Source organism: Nannospalax galili, unplaced genomic scaffold (genome assembly GCF_000622305.1).
Source record: "Nannospalax galili isolate Female #2095 unplaced genomic scaffold, S.galili_v1.0 scaffold212, whole genome shotgun sequence".
Lineage (NCBI taxonomy): Eukaryota > Metazoa > Chordata > Mammalia > Rodentia > Spalacidae > Nannospalax > Nannospalax galili.
In genome coordinates, this window is record NW_008333884.1 from 3,024,354 (window position 1) to 3,048,379 (window position 24,026).

At 45.9% G+C, this 24,026-nt stretch overlaps 1 protein-coding gene across 1 annotated transcript in view; it reads right to left on the reverse strand.

Annotated features, from left to right (window-relative positions):
- Pitpna (phosphatidylinositol transfer protein alpha) overlaps positions 1-23,749 on the reverse strand; it is a 40,837-nt gene extending 17,088 nt beyond the window's left edge. Inside the window, exons 1-6 of the mRNA XM_008828775.3 lie at positions 23,484-23,749; positions 19,581-19,611; positions 13,033-13,178; positions 9,210-9,301; positions 2,412-2,419; positions 1,128-1,202 (exon numbers count right to left, since the gene is read on the reverse strand). Coding sequence (XP_008826997.1) covers positions 1,128-1,202; positions 2,412-2,419; positions 9,210-9,301; positions 13,033-13,178; positions 19,581-19,611; positions 23,484-23,503 — 372 coding nt within the window. The 5' untranslated portion in view covers positions 23,504-23,749. The remainder of the gene's footprint in view (positions 1-1,127; positions 1,203-2,411; positions 2,420-9,209; positions 9,302-13,032; positions 13,179-19,580; positions 19,612-23,483) is intronic.
- Between the last annotated feature and the right edge of the window lie 277 nt (positions 23,750-24,026).

Sequence of the window (24,026 nt, forward strand, 5' to 3'; positions counted from 1 at the left end):
CCCCCTCCTTTTTTATTTTGAGACCTCTCACTATACAACCCTGGCTGACCTGACACTTGCCATGTAGAATAGGCTAGCCTGGGACTCACAGAGATCCATCTACTTCTACCTCTCAAGTATGGGAATTAAAGGTGGGTACCACCACACCTGGCTTATTATTGTTTTTGAAAGATTATTATTTTTTATGTGTACAAGATTTCTGTCTGCATCTATCAAGTGCACTCATGTTGTAGTGTCTGTAAAGGACAGAGAAGGGTATTGAATCCCCTGGAACTGAAGTTAAGGGCAGGTGTTAGCCACTATGTAGGTGATGGGAACTGAACCTGGGTCTTCTCGAAAAGCAGCCAGTACTCTTAACCACTGAGCCATCTCTCCGGCCCCTTGAAAGATACTTTTATTTTTAATTATGTGTATATATTGTGTGTCTATATGGAATTATGTGCACATAAGTGCAGTTCCCTATAAAGGCCAGAAGAGGGTGCCAAATCCCTGCAGCTGGAGTTTCAGACAGTTGTGGGCCACCTGATGTGGCTTCTGGAAACTGAACTCCCATCCTCTGCAAGAGCAGTATGTGCTCTTAACTGCTAAGCCATCTCTCCAACCCACTCAGTTCTTTTAACAGCTGTACAATATACCACTAATTGCTGGCACAATTTTTTTAATGGTCTCCCACTAATAGGGTCTTATGTTGTTTTGAATTTGTGCTGAAATGAATTTCCTTGTATATGTTATTTCACACATGAGAGCAGAGTTTAATACATGCCTAGTTGTAAAACTGTGAGTTAAAGAAAGAATAAATGTATTTTAAATTTGGAGAAGTTCTGCAAATCATGTTCCACAGGAACTGCAATGTCCATGTATTAAAAACACTGCTCCTAAGTGTCAGAAAATGCATTTTAGACCAATTCCTGCTCTAAAAGAAAGCCCAGTAAGGAATTTTGGAGATCACATTTTGCAAATTGGTAACAAGAAAACTGCATCCTAGGACAGTATGTGGGAAGCCTTCCTAGCCAGGCAAAAGAGAACCTCAGAGAGAACCCTGAAGTAGAAAAGCTACAGGGCAGAGCCCATACAGAACCACCCCAGGGCCTGGAACCCTTGGGGAACTCTTGAGAAGTGATACTTACGTTGTCTTGGGTGCCAAGATCTGGTTTGTGCCAGGTTTCAATTTTAATCAGAAAGTCTTCTTTCATATACTCATTCTGGAAGAAGAAATAAATACCTGAGTACCCAGGCCCACAGCTGTAGAGTAACCACCTCCCACTGCTGGGGATCTTACAGTCTAGGAATCCAAAGACTCCAGCTGGCTTGATAATAATTTGCTGGGAGCCCATGTACTACAGGCGTGCTTCACCCTAGAGGAATCCACATTCCAGCCTGGGAGGCTGTACAATTGCCTTTATTTTCTAAAGGAAGAAAGTAACATTTATAAAGCTTAGGTGACTTGTCCTAAGTCACAGAGATATCTCAGAGCTAAGCCCCAAACTATGTTTGACCTTAGTATACATGTATTTAACCAATCTTCCCCATACTTTATGCACAGGATGCTGAATAGTTAACCACTAATATGGCAAGAGCCATCTTCCTAGCCAGGGAAATTCTTCACACGATGACCCCTTTCCTACAACTAGCCTTTTGCTGAGGCTACCCTTCATGCTAATTATTGTCTGCCTCCCTTGGTGCTTATAAAAACTAGTAGAGGGGCTGGAGAGATGGCTTAGCGGTTTAGAACTCTGGTTGTTCTTGTAGAAGACCTGGGTTTGAATCCCAGCACCCACATGGCAGCTAACAACTGTCTATTACTCCAGTCCCAGGGGATCCGACAGCCTCTTCTGACCTCCACGGGCACTGCACGACAAGGGTGCACTTACCTACATGCAGGCAATACATGCATACACATAAAAAATTAAAAAAAAAAAAAAAGATTAAAAACTAGAAGAGCTGTAAAAGAAAATAAGTCAAAAATTGGAGCCAAACAAAGGAGGAAAAGAAGTCATTCTCCCTCTGCAGGAATCAGTTTTGCAGCAGGGACACAGCATTAGGGTAAGTATGCTGAAGGGTGAAGAGGAGGGGGAGCGACAGAGGGGCTGGGTACAGAAGTCTTATTGACTTCACAATTTAGCCAATGGTCAGTGATCATTGGGGTCAATGGATGCCCAAATGGGAAAGGGATGTCACAGTTAGGCAGCTGAACTGAAACTTCTGTACAGCCCTCAACAGGCATGACTGGAGGGGACAAGGGAGAGCCTTAATTCATTCTGTACCTATGAGACCCAAAGCCAAGTTGCCCAAACATTACCCAAGGGGAACATGAGAACAGCCAGGACATCTAGTACAGGCACACTTTTATTTATCCTTTTCTTATAAATCAACAATGTATAACTCCAACCCCCCCCACTGGAAATACTTACTGTAATAACTGCTCCAATCAAGGACATGGAAAAAAGAAAGAAAAAGAAAAAACAAAAATTAATAAGGATGAACAGATACTGTCCTTCCCCACAGATCAAGAAGAGTAGAGACTCCACTCCCTGTGGCTTATTCCAGTCACCTCTAGGCCCCAGTATATGTCCAGGAAAGCCTCAGTGCATTAACTCTCCCCTCAAGTTCATGACAAGTCCCAACAGACCAAATCTGGGATTTAATTAAAGTGATGCCTCTATGGGCTTCTTTATGGGCAGGTCAAGGCAAGGTCTCTGATCAGCTGAGGCCCTAAAGCCCAATCAATCTGTCATAAGACCATCACTAGGGTGTCCCCACTTCCCAGGGACACAGAGCAGGGCGCTCCCAGCTAGACACTGTCTCTCTGCCAGAAGCATCCTCCTTCACACTGTAACTAAACCTCTCATACTCTGCATTCCTGCTACTGTAATAGGACCCCTCGGAAAGCACAGGTCAATTATTTATCAGAAAAAATGACTGCAGCTTCCAAGTCGCTGGGGAACAGACTACGTCTCCCCCTAGGTTCATTTTGTACCCTGTGTGCAATCCCAATTTCTGTTGGCTGCATACCACTGTGTTTTGAGTATATACAGGGTCAATATACTCCATGATTCCAAAAAACAAATGAACAACAAAAAAATGAAACTAAGTTGCTATGTTGACCAATTGAAATGAGAAGCCGAGGCATAAGCCATATAAACCACCAAATAACTCAGATTGTCAGCAATTCCTCTGTGCCCAATGGAAGATACTGATAGGGAGCTCCAGATTAGGATTAAAACTACCCTCTATTAGCATCTTGAAAAAAATCATGTTAAGAGACAAAGGAAATGAATATGCATCAGAGGACATCCAAAGATGTCAATGAGGCAGAAATTCTGTCACGCTGTCATAGAAACAGTAGCTTCAAGCTAGTCTGGTTTGATGGCTCTGGTCCTTAAGTTTCTCCAACAATTACACTTTAGCTGTCAATCTGACACACCTGGGAAGGAGCCTCAATGAATGTCCTCCATTGGGATGGCCTGTGGCCAAATCTGTACGGTATTTTCTTGATTGTTGAGTGATGTGGGAGGGCCCAGCCCACTGTGGGTATAGTCCTCTATTGTACAAGAAAGCAGGCTGAGCTGGGCATGGTGGCGCATGCCTTTAATCCCAGCACTCAGGAGGTGGAGGCAGAGGCAGGTGGATCTCTGTGAGTTCAAGCCGGCCATACTTGGCTACATAGTGAATTCAAGGCTAGCCTGGGCTACATGGGACCCTATTTAGGGAAGCTGAGCATGGGCCAGGGAGCAAGCCAGTAAGCAATGTTCCTCCATGGCCTGTGCTCCAACTCCTGCTTCCAGGTTCCTGCCCTGTGTTCCTACCTTGGACTCCCTGATGAACTGTGACCCAGGAGATATAAGTCAAACCCTTTCCTCCCCAAATTGGTATTGGTATTTTGTCACAACAATCAAAAGAATCTAGAACTACCATTCCTGGAATCCAGGTTCTCCAAGAAACCCTCTCCGAGTGTGGTCGCTGTAGGACATCAGTATCTGGTCACCTAACCCAGGGGACAGTTTTGACTAACACACATTGGTATTCTGGTTGTAATTTCATTTCCCATGTGGAACATTCATAAGGAAAGATGCCCTGATCAGCAAACAATCTGGTTTAACTGATAATTTTGCATTTGATTATAACTTTAGAGTGTGACATTAGAGCATTTGAGGCTTTTTTTTTTTTTTTTTTTTTTAAACGTGTATGAGTGTATTGCCTGCATGTAAGTGCACCTGTGTGGTGCAATGTGGTGGAGTTCAGAAGAGGGTTTCGGAGTCCCCTGGACCTGGAGTTAAGGACAGTCTGTAGCCACCATGTGGGTGCTGGGAATCGAACCCGGGACCTCTGCAAGAACAGTCAGTGCTCTTAACCACTGAGCTATCTCTCCAGCCCCAACATTTGAGGGTTTTAAAAATATTTTTATTTTATGTGTAAGAGTGTATTACCTGAATGTATGTAAGCATACCCATGTCATACAGTACTGGAGGAGGTCAAAAGGAGTTGGATCCCTTGGAACTGGAGTTACAGATGGTTGCAGATGGTTGTTAGCAGCCATGTGGGTCCTGAGAACCAAAACCAGGTCCTCTGCAAGAGCAGCCCCTGCCCTTAGCTGCTGAGCCATCTCTCCAGCCCTGACATTTGAGGGTTTTTTTTGGTCTTTTTGAGACAGGGTCTCCCTATAGCCCCAGCTCTCCTGGAACTCACTATGTAGACCAGGCTGGCCTTGAACTCACAGAGATCCACCTGCCTCTGCCTCCTGAGTGCTGGGATTAAAGGTGTGCGCCACCATGTCTGGCTCACATTTGAGGTTTTTATACACAGTATTTGTGATCCACTGAGAAGCAGATGCACTAAACTCTGACAAATTGGGTTTCTGAACCCATGAGAGTGAAGACTCTGCTCCTGGCCTTTAATGTCAACTCAGGTGATCCCTCAAGCCTTCTCTAATCCCCATTTCCCTTCCAAACGCCTCTGCATTCATAGCAGCTATAACCTTAGTTACACATGAAAAATGGAGTTTTCCTAATAAGACTAATATATGTATTTTATTTTATAGGGCCTTTTTTGGTGGTGGGGGGTGGGGGATCTCAAAATGTAATCCTGGCTGCTCTCAAATTCATAGAGATCTGCCTGCCTTTGCCTCCTGTGAGCTGGGATTAAATGTATATGCCACCATGCCTAGGAATTTTTTTGAGACAAGGTCTTGCTATACATCCCGGGCTGGCCTTAAACTCATTCTTCTTCAGCTTCCTGAATGCTGGCATAACCATACATTCACTACTGTGCCATTTTCTTAATATGGTATTTTAAAAGCCTAACTTAGTGATACTGTCCCTAGCCAAAGGTTAAGGTCACAGGGAGAGAAAGAAGAAACAGATATATTTCTCCTCCTCCTACAGACCACAACTCATCAAACCCCTCTCACACCCCAATGTCTAAGCTTCAGGGAAACAGATGGAAAGAGCTGATGAATAGAGTGCTCCTAATCTGTTTCCATTCCTCCCAGAATAAAACTGGAGCAACCTCAAAGACAGAGGGACTTGGCTCCATACTCCTTTATCTGATGTGCCCCAAACCTGGATGTGCTTAGGCCAAATTAAGATGCTGCCACTAGCTGGGTGTGGTGATATACGCCTCTAATAGGCACTCAGGAGGCAGAGACAGAGGCAGGCGGATCTCTGTGAATTTAAGGCCAGCCTTGTCTACAAAGTGAGTTCCAGTCCAGGTGGGGCTACAGGGAGACCCTGTCTCAAAAAGACACAAAAAAAAAAAAAAAGAAAAAAGAAAAAAAAAAGAGGCATCTAGCTGAATGGGTCTAGGATTCAGCATACTCATTACATACTGGGTGGATTCTAACCTCAAGGCTGGCAGCCACTAAGAAAGTAGCCCTCCCTCTCCCACCCACTGCAATTTCTTTTCTTCGTGAAGGATTTAGAAATTGTATTTTTCTTGCTTTTGTCAAGATTCATTTGCTGTGTAGAAAACTGCAATGCCACCTGCATCACATTCTCCCAAGACACAGAAGATACAGAAAACAGTGGTATCTCTCACAAGCTGGCTAAAGTTCCTATAACACATACTTAACATGACTCTAGTAGACATCAAGAAAATTCACTTTTGTCTCTGTATCAGTCTCTACCCCCCACCTTCTTCCTCTTATTTATTTTATTTTATTTTTTTTGCAGTGCTAGAGATCAAATCCACAGTCTTGTGCATGCTAGGTAAACTTAACCATTAACTACATTCCTGGCCCTGGTTTGGACTTTTTTTGGAGGGGAAGAGTAAGGAAGGTTGAGACAAGGTCTTCCTATATAGACCAGGTTGCCCTTAAACGTACAGAAATCTTACTGCTGCTGTTGCCTTGAGTGCTGGGATTACAGATATATGTAACCATGCCTGGCTCCTGCATAATGCTTTTTAAAAATGAATATGAGCTGGGCATAGTGGTGCAGGCCTACAATCCTAGCATTCAGAAGCTATGGAGGCAGGAGGATCAGGAGTTCAAGGCCAGCCCCAGGCTACATAAAGAGTTCCAGGCCAGTCTGGGCTATAAGACCCTCTTTCAAAACCGAACAAAAACAGGACTGGAGAGATGGCTGCACTTGTATTGTGTTGAATTCCCCAAAGTGAAAAGAAACCTTGTAAATTTTTATTCACAAAACATGGTCCATTATCAGTTTTAATTCTTTGGGGCAGTCCCAACGTAGCAAAGCACTGGAGAAAATGAGACTGAGCATGACAACTGTCCTTAACTCTAGGAATTCAATGCCCTCTTCTGATCTCTGCAGGCATTGCATGACACGGGTGTACTTACATACACACAGGCAATACACTCATACACATAAATAAAAATAATAAAGTTATTTTTAAGAAACAAAACAAGGGGCTAGAGAGAGGCTCAGTGGTTAAGAGCACTGGCTGCTCTTGCAGAAGACCCAGGTTCAATTCCCAGCATCCACACTGTAGCTAAGAACCATCCATAACTCCAGTTCCAGGGATCCAACACCCTCGTCTGACCTCCATGGGCATTGTATGACATGTGTGCACTTACATACATGCAGGCAATATACTCATACACATAAAATAAAAATAATAAAATCTTTAAAACACACACACACACACACAGGTTTGTGTACCTGCCTCAATTCTCAGAATATAACAGCTTTCTGTTTCACGAGTAGGGAGGAATGAAGCTTCCACTATAGCAGCTACAGCAATAAAATTACCCTAAGTGCAACATATCCTAGGAACTATCAATGACTGTGTATTCCCTCAAACAAGGTCCTTGAACTTGCACAGGGCCATGAAAGACTAGAGAGAGCAATGCCTTTAGTCATTCCCAAAATCCATAGGATAAGGAACATCTGGGCCACATAAGGGCTACATGCTTATCAGACACAATCTAGGGAGTGCCAGGTCCCAATAAACATCCAATGAAGCAGTATAGTAGGCAGAAGCTGGCAGGACCTGAGTCAGACTGCTTGTGTCAACAAACGAAAGCAACTAGGAGGAAGGATCATCCACCTTGGAGCTGTGTTCAGTGGACATATAGGACTCCCTGGCATGTGAATCAGTATCAGCGCAGTCTAAGACACCTACCCCTAAGCAGAGGTAACAGCTCAACCTGTAATCTCAGCACTTGAAAAGCTGAAGCAGAACTGCTACAAGATTTAAGGCCAGCCTAAGTTATACAGTGTGTTCTAGGCCAGCCTTGGCTACAGAGTAAAGCCCTTTCTGAGAGAGAGAGAGAGAGAGAGAGAGAGAGAGAGAGGAAAGGACTGAGGGACCTATTTCTAGATAGTCCCTTGGACTATTGAGTCCAAATGACTTAACAGGAATCCTAGACTATATAGACTGGAATAGAAAGTATCTCTACAGAGGTTCAAATCTTTCCAAAACTTCAGGCCAGAGATAATTCTAGCCCCCCCCATCAATTACAGAATGTATTGGTTCAGCAAAAGCCATCAGCTCTGAATTCTCAGGAAAGCCAGAAACTTAAGTATCTAACAATAAAGGGTGGTTTTCAAAGGTCATAGTAAACCCAGTATGGTGGCACATGCCTTTAATCCTAGTACTCAAGAGGCAGAAGCAGGGGGATCTCTGTGAGATACAGGCCAGCCTGGTCTACATAGTGAGTTCCAGGCCAGTTGGGGCTACAGGGAGACCTGTCTCAAAAAGACCCCCCCCCCAAAAAAAAAGAAAGTCATAGTATAGGTGTTCATAAATACTCCTGGAAACCCCCTCCCTAATACCTAAATCTGTAGATGATCAAGCCCTTATATATAACATGATACAGTATTTGTATGCAACCTATGTACATCCTCTTACATACTTTACAACATCTCTAAATTATAATACCTAAGAGAATGTAAGTATCATGTAAATAGTTACATTCTGTTGGTTGTTGGGATGTTTTTGTGATTTAAGATTTTCACTTATGTGTATGTGCATGTCTGTGTGAGACTATGCCATGTGTCTGGGTGCCCTCGGAGGCCAGAAGGCAGTATTGGATCCCTTGGAGCTGAATCTACAGGTGATTGTGAGCCACCTGACATGGGTGCTGGGATGGAACTTGGGTCTTCTGAAGAGCAGTACTCACTCTTATCCACTGAGCTACTTAGTGACAGGGAAAGTATTCACTTAAGAAAGAAAAATGAGCACTTCAAAAATTAAAAATCTAAGTTCACCAAGATGGCATAGTGGATAAAATCTTGTCACCAACCCTAACAACCTGGGGTAAATCCCCGAAACCCATATGGCAGAAGGAGAGAACTGATTTACACAAGTTGTCCTCTGACCTTCACACACATGCAGTGGCATGTGCTCTTGCATGTGCGCGCATGCGTACACACACATACACACACAGAGACAGACAAATGTAATAAAAAATTTTTAATTAGTAATTCAATTACATGAGACCCTACTCAAAAAAATTAGTAATCAGGCTGGAGAGACAGCTCAGCGGTTAAGAACATTGACCCCAAGTAAGAGGAGTTTGTTCTGTGCTGTCTCTGCCTGTGATTGTCAACTTGACAGTTCCTATTCAGCTGATGGCCAAGTTGTATGGACAATATTGGCACACCCTCCCAAGCCAAAGAGACCCCCCCCACCTCACTGCTTCACTGGTTTAATCTGGAAAATAAAGGTAGGACACCAAGCTCTGATCCACCCCCACCAGGCCTACTGGCCCACACCTTCTTCCACCTGGGGTCAAACACCATACTCACCAGTTCTGCAATAAGGGTAGGCATTCCATGCTTTTTCATGTATATTCAGGGCTCCCTCGGGGGCCAGCATTCGAACAAATGTGGGTACTTTGCTGCAGTGAAAGAAAGGGAATGAAGAAAAATGGAGGTAAAGAGAAGTTTTCACATCACACCCTTCAACCCAGAGTTCCTGCTTTTCAGTTTGGAACTGACAACCAAGTTTCCATGAGATAAGCTGACTACTGTGTTTGAGAAGTTACCTGCCAGAGCTTGATACCTTGGCTTGACTAGCTACTGATAGCACAAATAAGACAGTGTATGAGACCCTGGTCTGCCAACTTCCACTGACCAGTAAGTACATCCTCATTACTGTCTCGCAGAGCTCACTGGATATAGGGTGTTGCAGTGCACAGCACAAGGGTAAGATACAAAGAAGACAGCTGCAGCCTGGAACCGCCAGTGTTAGGCTGCCTACAGTCCAGGGTGATCAGCTGACTAACTCAAAATATTGGATCCAATATGGGAGATGGCCCAGTTGGTAAAGTGCCTGCCCGAGTTTGGATCCCCAGCACCCACATAAAAAGCCAGGTTTTGGAGCTAGAGAGATGGCCCAGTGGTTAAGAACACTGGTTGTTCTTGCCGAAGACCCAGGTTCAAATCCCTGCACCCACATGGCAGCTAACAACTGTCCATAACTCCAGTTCCAGGGGATCCGACAGCCTCTTCTGACCTCCGCGGGCACTGTATGACATAGGTGCACTTACCTACAACCTACATGCAGGTAATACACGCATACACATAAAATAAAAATAATAAATTAATTAATTGAAAAAAAAAAGCCAGGTTTGGTGGCACATGTAACCCCAGTGTTAGGCGTGGGATCAGGGCAGGGGGCGCAGAAACAGGAAGATCCCCAAAGATCACTGGCCTCTGGTGTGCACACACACACAGACACACAGACACACAGACACACTAATATGTTATCCAAAATGATCTGGTCTACTTCTATAAGTTCTCAGAGATCAGGAGAGCCTTAGGGTCACCTGCCTCCTAGGATAATTTCTTCTCCCTTCCAGACCCTCAGCCCTCCTGAGGCACCTACACACAGGTGGCATATACACACAGACAAACACACAAAAATAAATTTAAAAATAATAAAGATAGGGGCTGGAGAGATGGCTCAGTGGTTAAAAACACTGGTTTTCTTGCAGAAGACCTGGGTTCGAATCCCAGCACCCACATGGCAGCTAACAGCTCTCCGTAACTCCAGTCCCAGGGGATACGACAGCCTCTTCTGACTTCCTTGGGCATTGCACAACATGGGTGTACTTATCTACATGCAGGCAATACACGCATACACATAAAAAAAATAATAAAAGTTTAAAAAGTAATAAAAATATTTGGCTTGTGAGATGGCTTAGTGGGTAAAGGTGCTTGCTGCCAAGGCTGACAACCTGAGTTCAATACCCAAATCCATATGGTGAAAGAAGAGAACCAACCCCCAAAAGTGGTCATATGGCCTCCATATGCACACTGTGGCATTCATGCATGCACACATATACATATGTGCACAAAATAAATACATGTAAAAAAATTTTAAGAGGGGCTGGAGAGATGGCTCAGTGGTTATGTGTGTACTGATCTTGTAGAGGATCCAGCACCCACAATAAATGGTTCACAAACACCTGAAACTCCAGCTCCAGAGGGATCCAATGCCTGTGGCATCCAAGGGTACCTGTGCTCACATGCACACACCCACACAGAGACACACACATATATACATAATTAAAAATAATTTTTTTTAAAGGGGACAGGGTCTCCCATTAGCCCCAGCTGGCCTGGAACTCACTATGTAGACCAGACTGGCCTCAGTCTCACAGAGATTCACCTGCCTCTGCCTCCCACCTCCCACACACTGGGATTAACCATCATGCTCAGCACAACTACACTTTTAGAAACATTTATTATAGATTTAAATCAAAAGATTTATGTAGAGGTTGGAGAGATGGTTCAGCAGTTAAGAGCACTGGCTGCTCTTATAGAGGACCCAGGTTCAGTTTCCAGGACTCACACAGCGGCTAATGTCCTTAACTCCAGTTCCAGGGGATCTGATGCCCTCTTCTGATCTCCAAGGGCATTGCATGACTTGGGTGCACTTACATACGTTCAGGCAATACACTCATATACATAAAATAAAAATAATACGCCTGACGTGGTAGTGCACACCTTTAATCCCAGCACTTGGGAGGCAGAGCCAGGCAGATCTCTGTGAGTTCAAGGCCAGCCTGGTCTACATAGTGAATTCCAGGACAGCTGGGACTACAGGAAAACCCTGTCTCAAAAAGACCAAAAATTAATAATAAAATATTTTTAAAAACTTATGTTCCCAGCACCCACATGGTGGCTAACAACCATCTTTAACTCTAGTTCAAGGGGATCTAATGCCCTCTTTCTGTCCTCTATGGGCACTGCATGACACGGTGCACTTATACACATGCAGGCATAACACTCATACACATAAAAATAAATGAAAAATTTTAAGTATACAAAAAAAAAAACTTAAGTAGAAGTTTTGTTGGAGTATGTAGATAGCTGGAAATGCCTATAAAATACATATCAAGAAAGGACTGGTAAATTGGGCGTGGTGGCACATGCCTTTAATCCCAGCACTCAGGAGGCAGAGGCTGGTGGATCTCTGTCAGGAGAGCCTGGTCTATATAGTGAGTGCCAGGCCAGCTGGAGGTACAGGGAGATCCCGTCTCAAAAAGCCAAAAAAAATAAGAAGGGGTGGGGTTGGTCAAACAGCTTTCAGCACATGTGTACAACACACTATATGTATTTTATTTATTCTTTTTTTTTTTTTTTCTGAGACAGTCTCAGTTTGTAACCCAATCTGGCCTGGAACTGAATACATAGTCTGAACCTCTTGCCTCAGCTTCCCAGGTGCTGGGATTTCAGGCAAACGCCACCAGGCTTGGCTCTTATTTGTGCTTTAAAAGAGTGACACGGGCTGGAGAGATGGCTCAGCGGTTAAGAGCACTGACTGCTCTTGCAGAGGACCCGGGCTAGATTCCCAGCACCCACATGGTGGCTAGGAACCATCCTTAACTCCAGTTCCAGGGGAGTCCGAAGCCCCCTTCTGACCTCCTCAGCATTGCATGACACCGATGCACTCATATACATGCAGGCAATACACTCATACACATAAAATAAAAATAAATAAAAATATTTTAAAAGAGTGAGACAGGAGGGCTAGGGTTGTAGCTCAGTGACAGAGCACTGACCCAGAATAGATGAGGTTCTGAGTTGAATCCCCAGCACTACAAAAAAAAAAAAAAAAAAAAAAAGAGGCAGGAAATGCTAAGGCAGCTATAATATGAGACCTAACAAAAAGAGAAAAGTGTGTATAGGACAATATATCAACATAACAGAGGAAATGAACATCCATTTATGCACACTTTACATACATACTTCCATACTTGGGGACAATGAAAGCAAAAAAAAAAAAAAACCAAAAAACAGAGCTGGGCACGGTAGTACATACCTTTAATCCCAGCACTAGGGAGGCAGAGGCTGGTGGATCTCAGTGAGTTCAAGACTAGCCAGGTCTACATAATGAGTTCCGGGCCTGCTTGGGGCCACAGAGAGACCCTGTCTCAAAAAGACCAAAAAAAGAAAAAAAAACAAACCTTAAATGAACAAAGCAATACCACCCATTCCCAATGTGATGAAGCAACTTGGGCAACAGGTTTATAACCTGGAAATACCTCCAATTAACCAATACCACCACTTCACCACTTTCAAACCAGGCCACTATTCCTGCCCTGCTGCCTCAGTCACATACCTCTGTAAGTGGTAGATCTTGTGTGTGTACTGGCCCTTCTCACCATCCTTCTCGTAGGGCTCGTTCACCAGGACCTCCACACCTTCACCACCACCAGTTTCATTTTTACTGGCCTCAGCCACAGAATACAGCTGCCCCACTTGATACTAAAGGAATAAAGATACAGACATTATTTGTGACAGTTACACATGGTGCAGCTGCTGGTAACTGTCATCCAGGGGCTTCACCTGGGGTTTCACATTGGTCCTTGCCAAAATCTACCCAAACGCTCTCTCCCTCCCTCCTTCCCTTTCGTCCTTCCTTTTTTTGTGTCAGGGATTGAACCTCAAAACACTCTAGACAAGTGCTCAACCACTGAGTTGTTACATCCCCAGCCTTCTTTTTAATTTTGAGATAAGGTCTCAAAAATTGCTCAGGCTGCTCTTGAACTTGTTCTGTGTAGGCCTTGAACATGAGATCGCCCTGCCTCAGCCTCCTAAGTAGCTGGCATTACAGACCTTAACCCACCCATGGCCTCTCTTTAACCATCAGATGTGTTTAGTTTCATGGTCCCATTTTCACAAACCCATGAGTTTAAAGAGAGCAGAGAATATACTTAATCTTATAGCACCATCTAGAAAACATTAAAGTCTGGGGTAGTTTTTGACCTGGACCCACCTCTGGTTTTATGACCCCCAAACAGGATCTGAGCTGATTGCTAGAAACTGCTTTATCCTACTTACTTAAACAGATCCTAAAGCCAAGCATGGTGGCTCACAATTACAATGCCAGCACTCAGGAGGCTGAGGTAGGTCTGCCATGAGTTGAGGCCAGCATGGGCTTATACAGTTTTCTAGGTTATCTTGGGCTCCAGTGTGATCCTGTCTTCAACAAAACAAAACAAACAACAAAAAATAAACATGTATAAATAAGAAAGTAATCAGGTACTAAGATGTAACATCCTGTCAAAGAAAGTTGTGTATTCCTCTTGTGTATTTCATAACACCTGGTGAAAACTGGCTCACCAACTTACTTTTTCTCCAGTATTGGCCTTTCTGCACCCTGAAAGGACCTAAGAACTCTTTCAAGCAACAAGACCTCCCAAGATTTTCCAGATTCCTAGAAGAGCTGAAGCTGTGCGCCTGCTTCCTGTGTTAAGAGTGGATTCCTCTTAACACAGGGCTGTGCTGGCTGGATGCCCCGTGTTGGGACTTGCTAGATGGCAAAAGCGTCACCCTATCTAGTCACTAAACAAGATCACTGGCCTCCTGACCCCTTCAGGACAGCTTTGTGTAGGACCAATAACCTAGACAGTATCCAGGCCTGGCCCTCTGACCCAGGTTTCTAAGAGAAATTATCTAGATGGAAAATATGACAAAGCTGGGGGTATGGCACACCCCTGTTAATTTCAGCACTTCAGAGGCAAAGAGAGGCAGGTAGATCTCTCTAAGTTCAAGGCCAGCCTGGTCAACATAGCAAGTTCCAGGCTAGACAGGGCTATTTAGTGAGACCCTGGGTCAAAAACACAAAAACAAGGGGCTGGAGAGATGGTTCAGCAGTTAAGAGCACTGGCTGTTCTTACAGAGGACCCAGGTTCAGTTCCCAGCACCCCCATGGTGGCTAACAACCCCTTCCTTAACTCCAGTTCCAGGAGCTCCAACACACTCTTCTGACCTCCATGGGCACTGCATAACACAGGTGCACTTACATATACACAAGCAATACATTCATATACATCAAAAAAAAAACACACACACAAAAACAAACAAAAAGAAATGATGAAGAGAAAATGAGCAGTGACAGGCAGATCAGGAAATTACATCTGTCCAAAAGATGCATCTTCCCATGGCTGCCAATGCCGACCAGGCCAGACGGTTTAAATAGGATGAGGAAAGGAAAGACAAGAATGTGATTCCCAACATGCTAGGGGAATGTGTGCAAAGTTCTCCTCACCCTCCATCCCTCCCAGAACCCCCAGAGGTGAAATTAGGGGTGTTTCCTCTCTGAGATTAAAGCCAAGCAGCTGGACCTCCTGCATCAGCCAGCAACAGTAGCACACAGAGCTGCTTTACCTCACCTGGATGCCTTCTCTAACTCGGCTCCCTCAGTGTTGCATGGATATTTCTGGTCAACATCTAGAGAGCAAAGCAGTACACCAGGGCAATGTACTACTCACCACAAAGCTGAGTACTACTCACCACAAAGCTGAGTACTACTCACCACAAAGCTGAAAAAGCTCAAGTTTCCAAAGCAAAAACCCAGAACAGAATGCCAAGAAGCCCACACAGTGATCAAGGCTCAATTAATCCCATAAAGAGGAACATCTGGGTGAGAGCCAGTCACCTTGATCTTGCTAATCCTGAGCAGTATCAGTGCTGCCTTGACACTTCATGGAACCTCACACTGTCCCTCTACCTTTCCACCACCTGCTAAGGCATACTTGAAACCCCTATCAAGTGGGTCACAGTTTAGCTGACCAAGGCTTCCTAAAATGAAGCAGCAGGAGCTCTGTTTCAGAGAAAAGTCATAGGATATTGAACAACTGACTCAGCAAATCCCAAAGGATTTTTTTGCCGGCTGGGGAGAGGGCCTGTGGAAGGGCCTGGTTGCAGCTGACTGGAGTGCTCCTTGGGGAGGGGCCCCAGGACAGGCAGAGACCATGGTCTTCAGGGCTCCCTTTCAGCCGCAGGAAATCAGAGGGCTGGCTCTAAGAGGATCAGTCTGTGGGCTGGCATCTTTGCTTTAATCTCTCTTGATATTCTGATCCTTTAATCCCAACAAGACAAGTGAGGCAGTTTTGTTAATTCAAAGAGGTAAAGAAGACTGATCTTCACATGGCCTAAGTGAGGGACAGACACTTCATGTCAGAAGGTTCCCTTTGTCCCAGCTGCTCTACATCCTGGGAAGGCTGCCAGACCCAAGATTGGGTGGCAGTAAGGGCTGGGGGGTCAGACCATAAAATCAGATAAGGAGCTCCAAGGAGACCAGGATTCCAGCCTCCTCGAGCTGAGGACAATGCCCTTGAGAGTTGTCCCCTTGTATCCTGCCCTAAGCAGACAGAGTCTCTACCACTTTGACAATCGGTAAATGGGAGCCCAGAAGTCACAATGGGTAGATCAGAAATTCTGAATGAAACACAATGAAAAAGAAGTACAGCGAGGCACAGGGGTGCACACCTGTAATCCCCAGCACTGGGAGGCTGAGCCAAGAGGATTAATAGAAGGCCCCCTGGGCTACATACTGAGTATCAGACTAGCCAAGGCTAGACAGTAAGACTGCCTCAATAAATAAATGAAATGAAAATAAAACAAGAAAACCAGCACAGCTGTTGGCCCCACCCATATAGCACTGTCAGGTTAGGTCCACAGAGGAGCAATGCCATGAGTCTCTGCCCTGTCCACAGTGGCAGGTAGGCCAGCCTGGACCAGGAACCACTGGTAGACACACCCATGTCAAACAGCCAGGGTTTTCCAGTTCTGCTGCAGGATGCCTGGAAACCAAGTAGTATTATGCTAAAGGCTCTGGCCAACCAGAAGCTAATTCTGCTCCCACACATCGATTCAGGCCATCAGGATAATCATAAAGCCATGACCTTCTCCTCTCCTTTTTTTCTTTCTTCCCCAAATCAGAAGCTCTAAGGGATGCAAAACATGTCTCTAATTCAGGAAGTTAATCTACTAGTCACATGATACTGGGCTTGTACTCACCGGAATGGTAAGTCAGGAAGAGGTTATTGACAGAAACTCTGAAAAAGCTAATCATTACTTTTTTCTTCTTTGGCCTCCCATTCTAGAATTTTCTGATCACCTGGAACTAAGATTCAAGCCTTCAAAAGACTGCCCATGGTTTCTTGCTGAGAACAGGCTGACCAGTTCCACATAGACATGAATCCTAACCAGCATTCACTTCCCAAGTGACTGCTCAGCCCAGACTCTGATTACTCCACCCTGTCTCACTTCCTCAATGCTGCAAAAACACCATCACAAGCTAAAAACTGCCAGTTGTGGATGTTCTCAAGGTGGAAATTTCCCTGTCTTTCCAATCCTGGTCCTACTATGAGAAGTCAAGGTTCTGGTCCCTTGAGTCTGACTGCAGAGCAGCAGAGGTATTCCCACACAGCTCTGGTCCTTCTGTTGCAGCACTCTCACAGGCAACAAGGGGACTCCCTGAAAAAGGACCCATTCTGCCTGAGACACTACATGGAGAAACCCCACGTTTCTGGGGGACAGCTTTCTGATCAAGGGGAAGGATGATCCTGTATAGCAGAGACAGTATCTGACCACCTAAGTTTCAGGGCAAGAGACATGCTGGGCCTTTAAGCTTGGCCATCTCTTTGAAATCATGTATCACTTGCTTTTTTTTTTTTTAATTTTGTAATTATTTTTATTAGAGACCAGTTACCTGAACATAAGTGCATCAGAGCAGGAGCACAACAGATCCCTAATCACTGAAACACAAAAGTTCCCTCTACTAGCAAAACATGCATAAACACACATGTAGATGCAACACAAAATGTGAATGTATAAACTATTTAAGAATATGCTGTAAATATACAAAACCGAGTATAAAACTCCAAGCTATCTTCAATTCATCTACTCCAAATCTCCACTTGCTATTTTTAATGACAGCAAAGTGCTCAAAGGAAATGGGCCGACGCCTTCTCAAGAGCACATCCTTTAGCCCAGGCACCTGGTTTTCAGGTATATCTCAGGTATCACATAATCTATCCAGACATTTCCTCTTTTCCTTAGGTTTCCAAGGCCTCCCCCTACTCCCTCTAGTTTGTTTGGAGTTTTTATTTTGTTTTGTTTTAGACAGGATATCACTCTGTAGCCCTGGCTGCCCTGAAACTCACTTTGTAGCTCAGGCTGGCCTCACAGTGATCATCCTACCTCAACCTCCCAAGTGCAGGGTTACAAATGTGAGACACTCAAATTTTCAATTAATTAATTAATTATTATTATTATTATTATTTTGGTCTATTTGAGACAGGGTCTCCCTGTAGCCCCAGCTGGCCTGGAACTTATTATATAGACCAGGCTGGCCTTGAACTCAGAGATCTACCTGCCTCTGCCTCCCAAGTGCTGGGACTAAAGGCATGCGCCACCACGCCTGGCTAATTAATTAATTTTATATTGAGATGGAGTTTCATTGTATGCCTAGACTTGCCTCAAACTCTTTATGTAAGCCTCTACCTACCAAGTAGCTGGGACTACAAGCAGGCACCACAGCACCCAGTTTAGTCACTTTTATTTGTACTTCTCAAATTAATCAGACCATGTTCAAGTTCACCTCTGTCCTCTCCCAGGTCTCCACAGCTCTTCTGAGACAATGCAGTCTAATACTGGAGACAATATTCTTGGGGGCCAACACATGTTCACCCCTCTTGGGGGCCAAGAAGCTTGGTGATTTGTCTTATCTAAAGAGTGCCCTGTGGGGGTCTGGAGAGATGGCTCAGTGTTAAGAGTACTTGCTGCTCTTCCAAAGGACCTGAGTTTGGTTCTCAACATCCATGTCAAGTGGCTCACAACTACCTGTGATTCCAATTCCAGGGAATCCGATGCCCTCTTCTACCCTCTGTAGGCACCCATGCATATATCACACACACACAGACACAGACACAGACACACACACACACACACACACACACACACACACCCCTGAGTAAAAATGAAATTTAAAAAAAAGAAAAGTGCCGCCTTGCTGGCCTGCTTTCATTTCTCAAAGGTCCTATTTAGAGCACAGAAGAAGTTACCACAGGAGCTTCCCTTTGGATCTACAGGAAGGAGATGGAGTCATGACAGAGAGCACCAGACTGGCCTTCAGGTTTCACTGAAAGCTGGGGTGGAGCTGTGCATTTAGAGAGAAGCAAAGAGCAAACTGCGCCAGGAAAAGAGAGTAGAGGAACCTCAGAAAGGGTGGGACAAGGGAGGCTCTGTGACTGTTTTGCTGTCCAAGAGACAGCTCTGAGTCAGCACAGCCTATGAACCTTCTTGTAGCAAATACTGCTGCCAGATCTGCATACACAGGGCTGTCAGACCTAGGAACCATAAAAGGACAGAAGACAAGCCAAGCCCATTTGTCATTCTCTACCCTCTGTAAAAGGAGGGCTTTTGTCTTGGTCTTTCCAAGAGTTTCCTAGCATGGCTAGGGACTTGGGAGATCTCCTGCCCTGCTGGTTTGTTACACAACTGGAGAGAGCCATGTACACTTCCCAGCCTAGTCACAGAGGTCCCAGACAGATACACACTCCAGTTCATCAATAACACATCATAAACAAGCTCAGTCCCAGCAGGTAAAGAGCTGGTTTAGTCTCTAGTCAAAGCCATAGAGCAAACTGATAGCTTGGGTCAGGTTGTGCCCAGGTGCCCACATTCACCACACAAGTACTCTCCTTCAACAGAAAGGGGCACAAAATTTTCAAAGGAAAATTCCCTTTGAGCTCTGGTTATCTCTATCTTAGACCAAATATGAAAGCTACAAGAACAGTATGGCTGCTCCCAGGCCAACTGAGCCAGTGGTTACAAGCACTTATTAACAACTATGAACGAGAAATGAAAAGGACTTACCTCATCTACAGACACAGGCAGGATGACTCGACTAGAAGAGAGGAAAAAGAATATCAACCTTAGGCTCTGAATTCTGCCCAAGGCTCTTAGAGCATCAGCTTAGAACAGTATTTTGTTGTATATGACCCTCTATTTACTGGCAAAAATCCCAGCAGGGAATGGTTCTCTGAGTGTTTCAAGGACCCTCCATGCCCTTTTGGAATTCTGTTTAGAACCCTGTGATTCAGGGCAAACCTGAATTCCCCACCACCTACATTTTGTAGGCCACTGGCTCAGATCTGGAGCAATCTTCTTTGCTCATTCCCTCAACCATCTCTTTCCCACCGAAACTTGTCAATGTGTCAGTAAAACAGAAGCTAACAGAAAAGGACCCACCATAATAAGGATTTAAACCCAAAGAATCTGGTCCTTCAGATATGCATCTGTGAGCCCAACTTCATAAATTAGCCCTCAATGTCAAAGGCTGGGAAGGGGCCAAGGTCCTTAGAAGCTTGACTGCCTTAAGAGCAGGCATCACCAATTGTTGCTCTTGGAAGGATGTGACCAAGCAAGCTACTACCACACAGCTCTAAAAGAGGATCCAGCTCTGACCTCCAGAAGCTGTGCAAAGGCACCCTAACTCATCATTGTCTTTCCTTCTCCTCAATGACCTTCAATTGTGGGAGGTATCATAAATAACCTGATGGAGAAGCCATGGCCAGCAAATTCCCCAGGTGGGTCAGAACTCCAGACTCACCAGGTGAGAGGACTGGTCGCACTTCTCAGGTGGCGTGTATCTGTAACAGATCCATGGCTAACCCCTAGTTCAATGCTTTGAGGTCAAAGAGCTCAGGCCTTGAGCGAAAAGGCCTTGGCTGGACTCACAGTCAACCTGGTTCCAAAGCTGAGATTCCCAGTTCTCAGAGCCTTGTTGGAAACTGTTGGGCCTTTCTGCATCTTGTGTGCTAGCTTGATGAAGCATGAGCACACCCTCCCTCCTCTACAGGTTCAAGCATGGTCCTTGCTCCAGGCAGCTAAATCACTCCCTATTTCCTAGTTTCACAATGTTCCCCCAGGAAGCAAGAAGCACACAGAGGGATCTAAGGAAAACATCACAGTAAAAGCCAGGATCAAGCAGAAAAAGTAGCAGGAAAATTAAAATCGACTCCAAGTCTCTACTGCCTGCTAACTCCCTTCCTCCAGAACGACTCAAATAATGTAAATCCTCCGTTTAGAGAAAGCCAATGGTGCAGAAAAACACTCCCAACTCAGAGGCAGAATTGCTACACCCTCAGAAGAAACTTCCTAGAAAACAATATGCCTTTTATCTTCAAGAACACAGCAAAAAAATCACATCCAAGAATTTATAGAAATCAAATTAGAATGAATCCTGCTGGAAGACATGTCAGAAAAAGCAACGGGGGCAACCTTCAGACCCAAGCTTCACCCCAAGAGACTGGTATCAGCCAGTGCCCCCAAGGATGCTCCCATTACAGCCACACCCTCAGACATCTCTCCAGGCTCCCTGGGAACAAAACCACTTCAGAAGGCAGAGGAGACAATCCCAAAGGAGAGGGCAACAGAGGTCCAGCTAGGCCAAGACCAGAACCATGCTCACTACGATGTGACCTTCACTTACACCCTTCCAGAGCTACAGCACTACAGCCACAGCTAAGTATTTTGATGCCCACCACCCCCAATCTGCTGTCTGTCCTGCCCTGCCCTGTCTCCCATCCTGTCCCTTGCCTAGAGATGCAAACACATGACACAAATCAGGAAGGAAGCACAGATGCAGGCAGGCTCTGCATCCTGGCACCTTAGGCCTTTCCCTGGCAGGCTTCAGGGGGAGGAGAACAAAGACTGGGGAAGGAACACCTGCCTCCCAAATTCACTTAGATCTCTTCCTTCCCCTATCTGACCTTCTTTTCAAAACTATAGATTTCTACAGACTGCATGATTCATGTGATGATAGAAAATAAATAAATTAATCAATCAATCAATATCTGCAAAGTGAGAAAAGCTCATTCATTTGAACTCTGAGGATTAAAATTCGAAGTGCACCCATTCTCCTTGGAGAACACTGGCAAGCTCACATTCTTGTTCTTCACCACATAAAGCTCTGAGCTCTGGCTGGATTAACAGAAGACTGGACATCAAGAAAGAGAGGAGACAGGGCCTCTAAATAATACTCTTCACATTAGGTATCTAGGTGGGATGACACCTGGGTCTCTACTTCCTGTCATCCAAACTGCACACTATATCCTCAGTATCTCAAACATGGAGCAAACAACGTGGGAATGGACAAAGTGTCTTCACTGGCAAAATGGAAAGAGTCCTCAGCATACCTGCCTGGTCATAAGAGCTGCACAAGTTTCTCTACTTGGACATTGCCCATTTCTAAACTTCTGGGGATTAGGGTCTAATGCTGCCTACTTGCCCTCGCCTCAAGGGAAGCTCAGCTTTATTGTGGTCTGTACACAGACACATCAAATTTCTCTTGAGGCGAGCAACCCTGTGATGTTTGGGGGAGGGGGGATGGGAAGGGTTAAAAAGTCCTGGGATGTTTACTTGGAACCACAAACTTCAGAGATGGGTCACTATCTAAAAGATTTAGCAATTCAAACAACGCCACGTGTCATCCAGTCCTTGGATTTTAGGATCAAACTCATCTATCACCCAGCAACTCCTACCAGAAATCAACAGCTCCTCACCCCAAAAGCATTACTTAAGAACTCCTTCACCCTTCACTGTTTCTCCTCTATTAATGGCAGTGGGAACTGCCTCAATTCCTCCAAGCAATTTCCCCACCTCTTTGCACCAAGACCCAGAATGCCCAAGACAGGATTGCCCCTGTCCTTGTCCCCACCACCTTCAAGAGGCATATTCTTTTTTTTTTGGTCTTTTTGAGACAGGGTCTCCCTGTAGCCCCAGCTGTTCTGGAACTATCCGCCTGCCTCTGCTGGAATTAAAGGCAGAGTGCTGGGATTAAAGGCGTGCACTACCACGCCCGGCTATATTCATTCTTATACTGACTTTCTGGTTTATCTTGGACCAGGGCTAACTTCCTGGCCTTCTATATAGCCACAACTCCTTCAAATCACTTTAGACCATGTCTATTATTTTCTAGACTCTTCATTCAAATGTCACCAAGTCCTAAGCAGTCCTCCTAAGCTTTTTCCAAAAACATGCTCTTCCGCACCCACCACTTGGAATGGTATCCACGGCACTCCAGCCACCCCCAGCCTGCATCTCAGCCCCTATGCTCTTTCTTCCTTCCCATCACCCAAGTCTGGCCCTGACTTACTCTTTTTTCTGCAACCAATTATTACAATCCTTCACAGCTGCCTAAGGCAGCCACTGTAGAACTGTACCACCCCAACACCATTCCAGGAGCTATCTTATCTGATCTTCCCTGCCCCTTACTTAGTACAGCTCAGCCCTCAAATCCCTCCCCACCATTAGCCAGCTCACCCGAGCTGCCTGCCCTTGTCCCACTGCTCCCCGGTCTTTTAGACAACTCCTCAGCCCCTCCTGCAGTTTGGGCTGGCCTTCATCCCTCAGCGCCCACTAAAAGACCACACCACATCCCGTGCTCAAGATTCCCTCGGCCCCTCCGCATGCTCTGTCTGGCTCTTGCTGTCGCTTTGACCCCTCCTCAGGCTCTGTCCGGCCCTCGCCGGTCCTCGGCCTTCTCTCCGGCCTGTAAATCCTCACTGCTCCATCAGCCCCATCTCTGGTGCTCGCTCTCTCTAGTCTCTTCGGCCCCACCTCAGGGCCTGTCCAGCCCCCAATGTCCCTTCCGCCCCTGCTAGGCGGCCCAACAGCCCATCCGGTGCTCTCCATCCCTGCGCGGATCATCTGCCTTCCCGTCGTCGTCCCGACCCTCCCTTCCGCTTCGCTTCCGCACCGCGACCCAACACTCACTACTCCTTGAGCAGCACCATGTCGATCGGCGGCTCGGCAGCTCCCCGCTGCCCGCCCGGCCTCCCGCCCGCTTCCCAGCGGCCGCTCTCCCCGTGGCCCGACCCGGCCCGGCTGCCTGTGCGCCTTCGCCGTGGTCTGCTCTGTCCCCGCCGCTCTCGCTGCGGTCGCGGCGCGAGCTCCTGCCGCCCTGGCCTCACCACCTCCCGCGCCGCTACCGACGCCGCCCGGAGCTCCGGTTCCGCAGCGCCGCGCGGGGGCGGGGCGTCTCTGCGGCAACCAGAGTGTCAGACGCAGCGGTGCGCGCTGACCTCACGCGGGGGCGGGGCCTCTTGGACACGCCTCCTCCTGTCCTTAAATGGGCTGCGGCTCCGACGTCCGCGTCAGCGTCCGATGTGGGCTCCAGGTGGGTAAAGATTCAGAAGGTGAAGCAGGCATCTAGGTGTCTGCTCAGCGGAAGCTCTTCTGGATCAGGAATGGATGCACCTGTATTCTTGGACCTCGCTGGTGGGCGGTTTGAGATCCAGGAAAAGGAATGTCAAACAT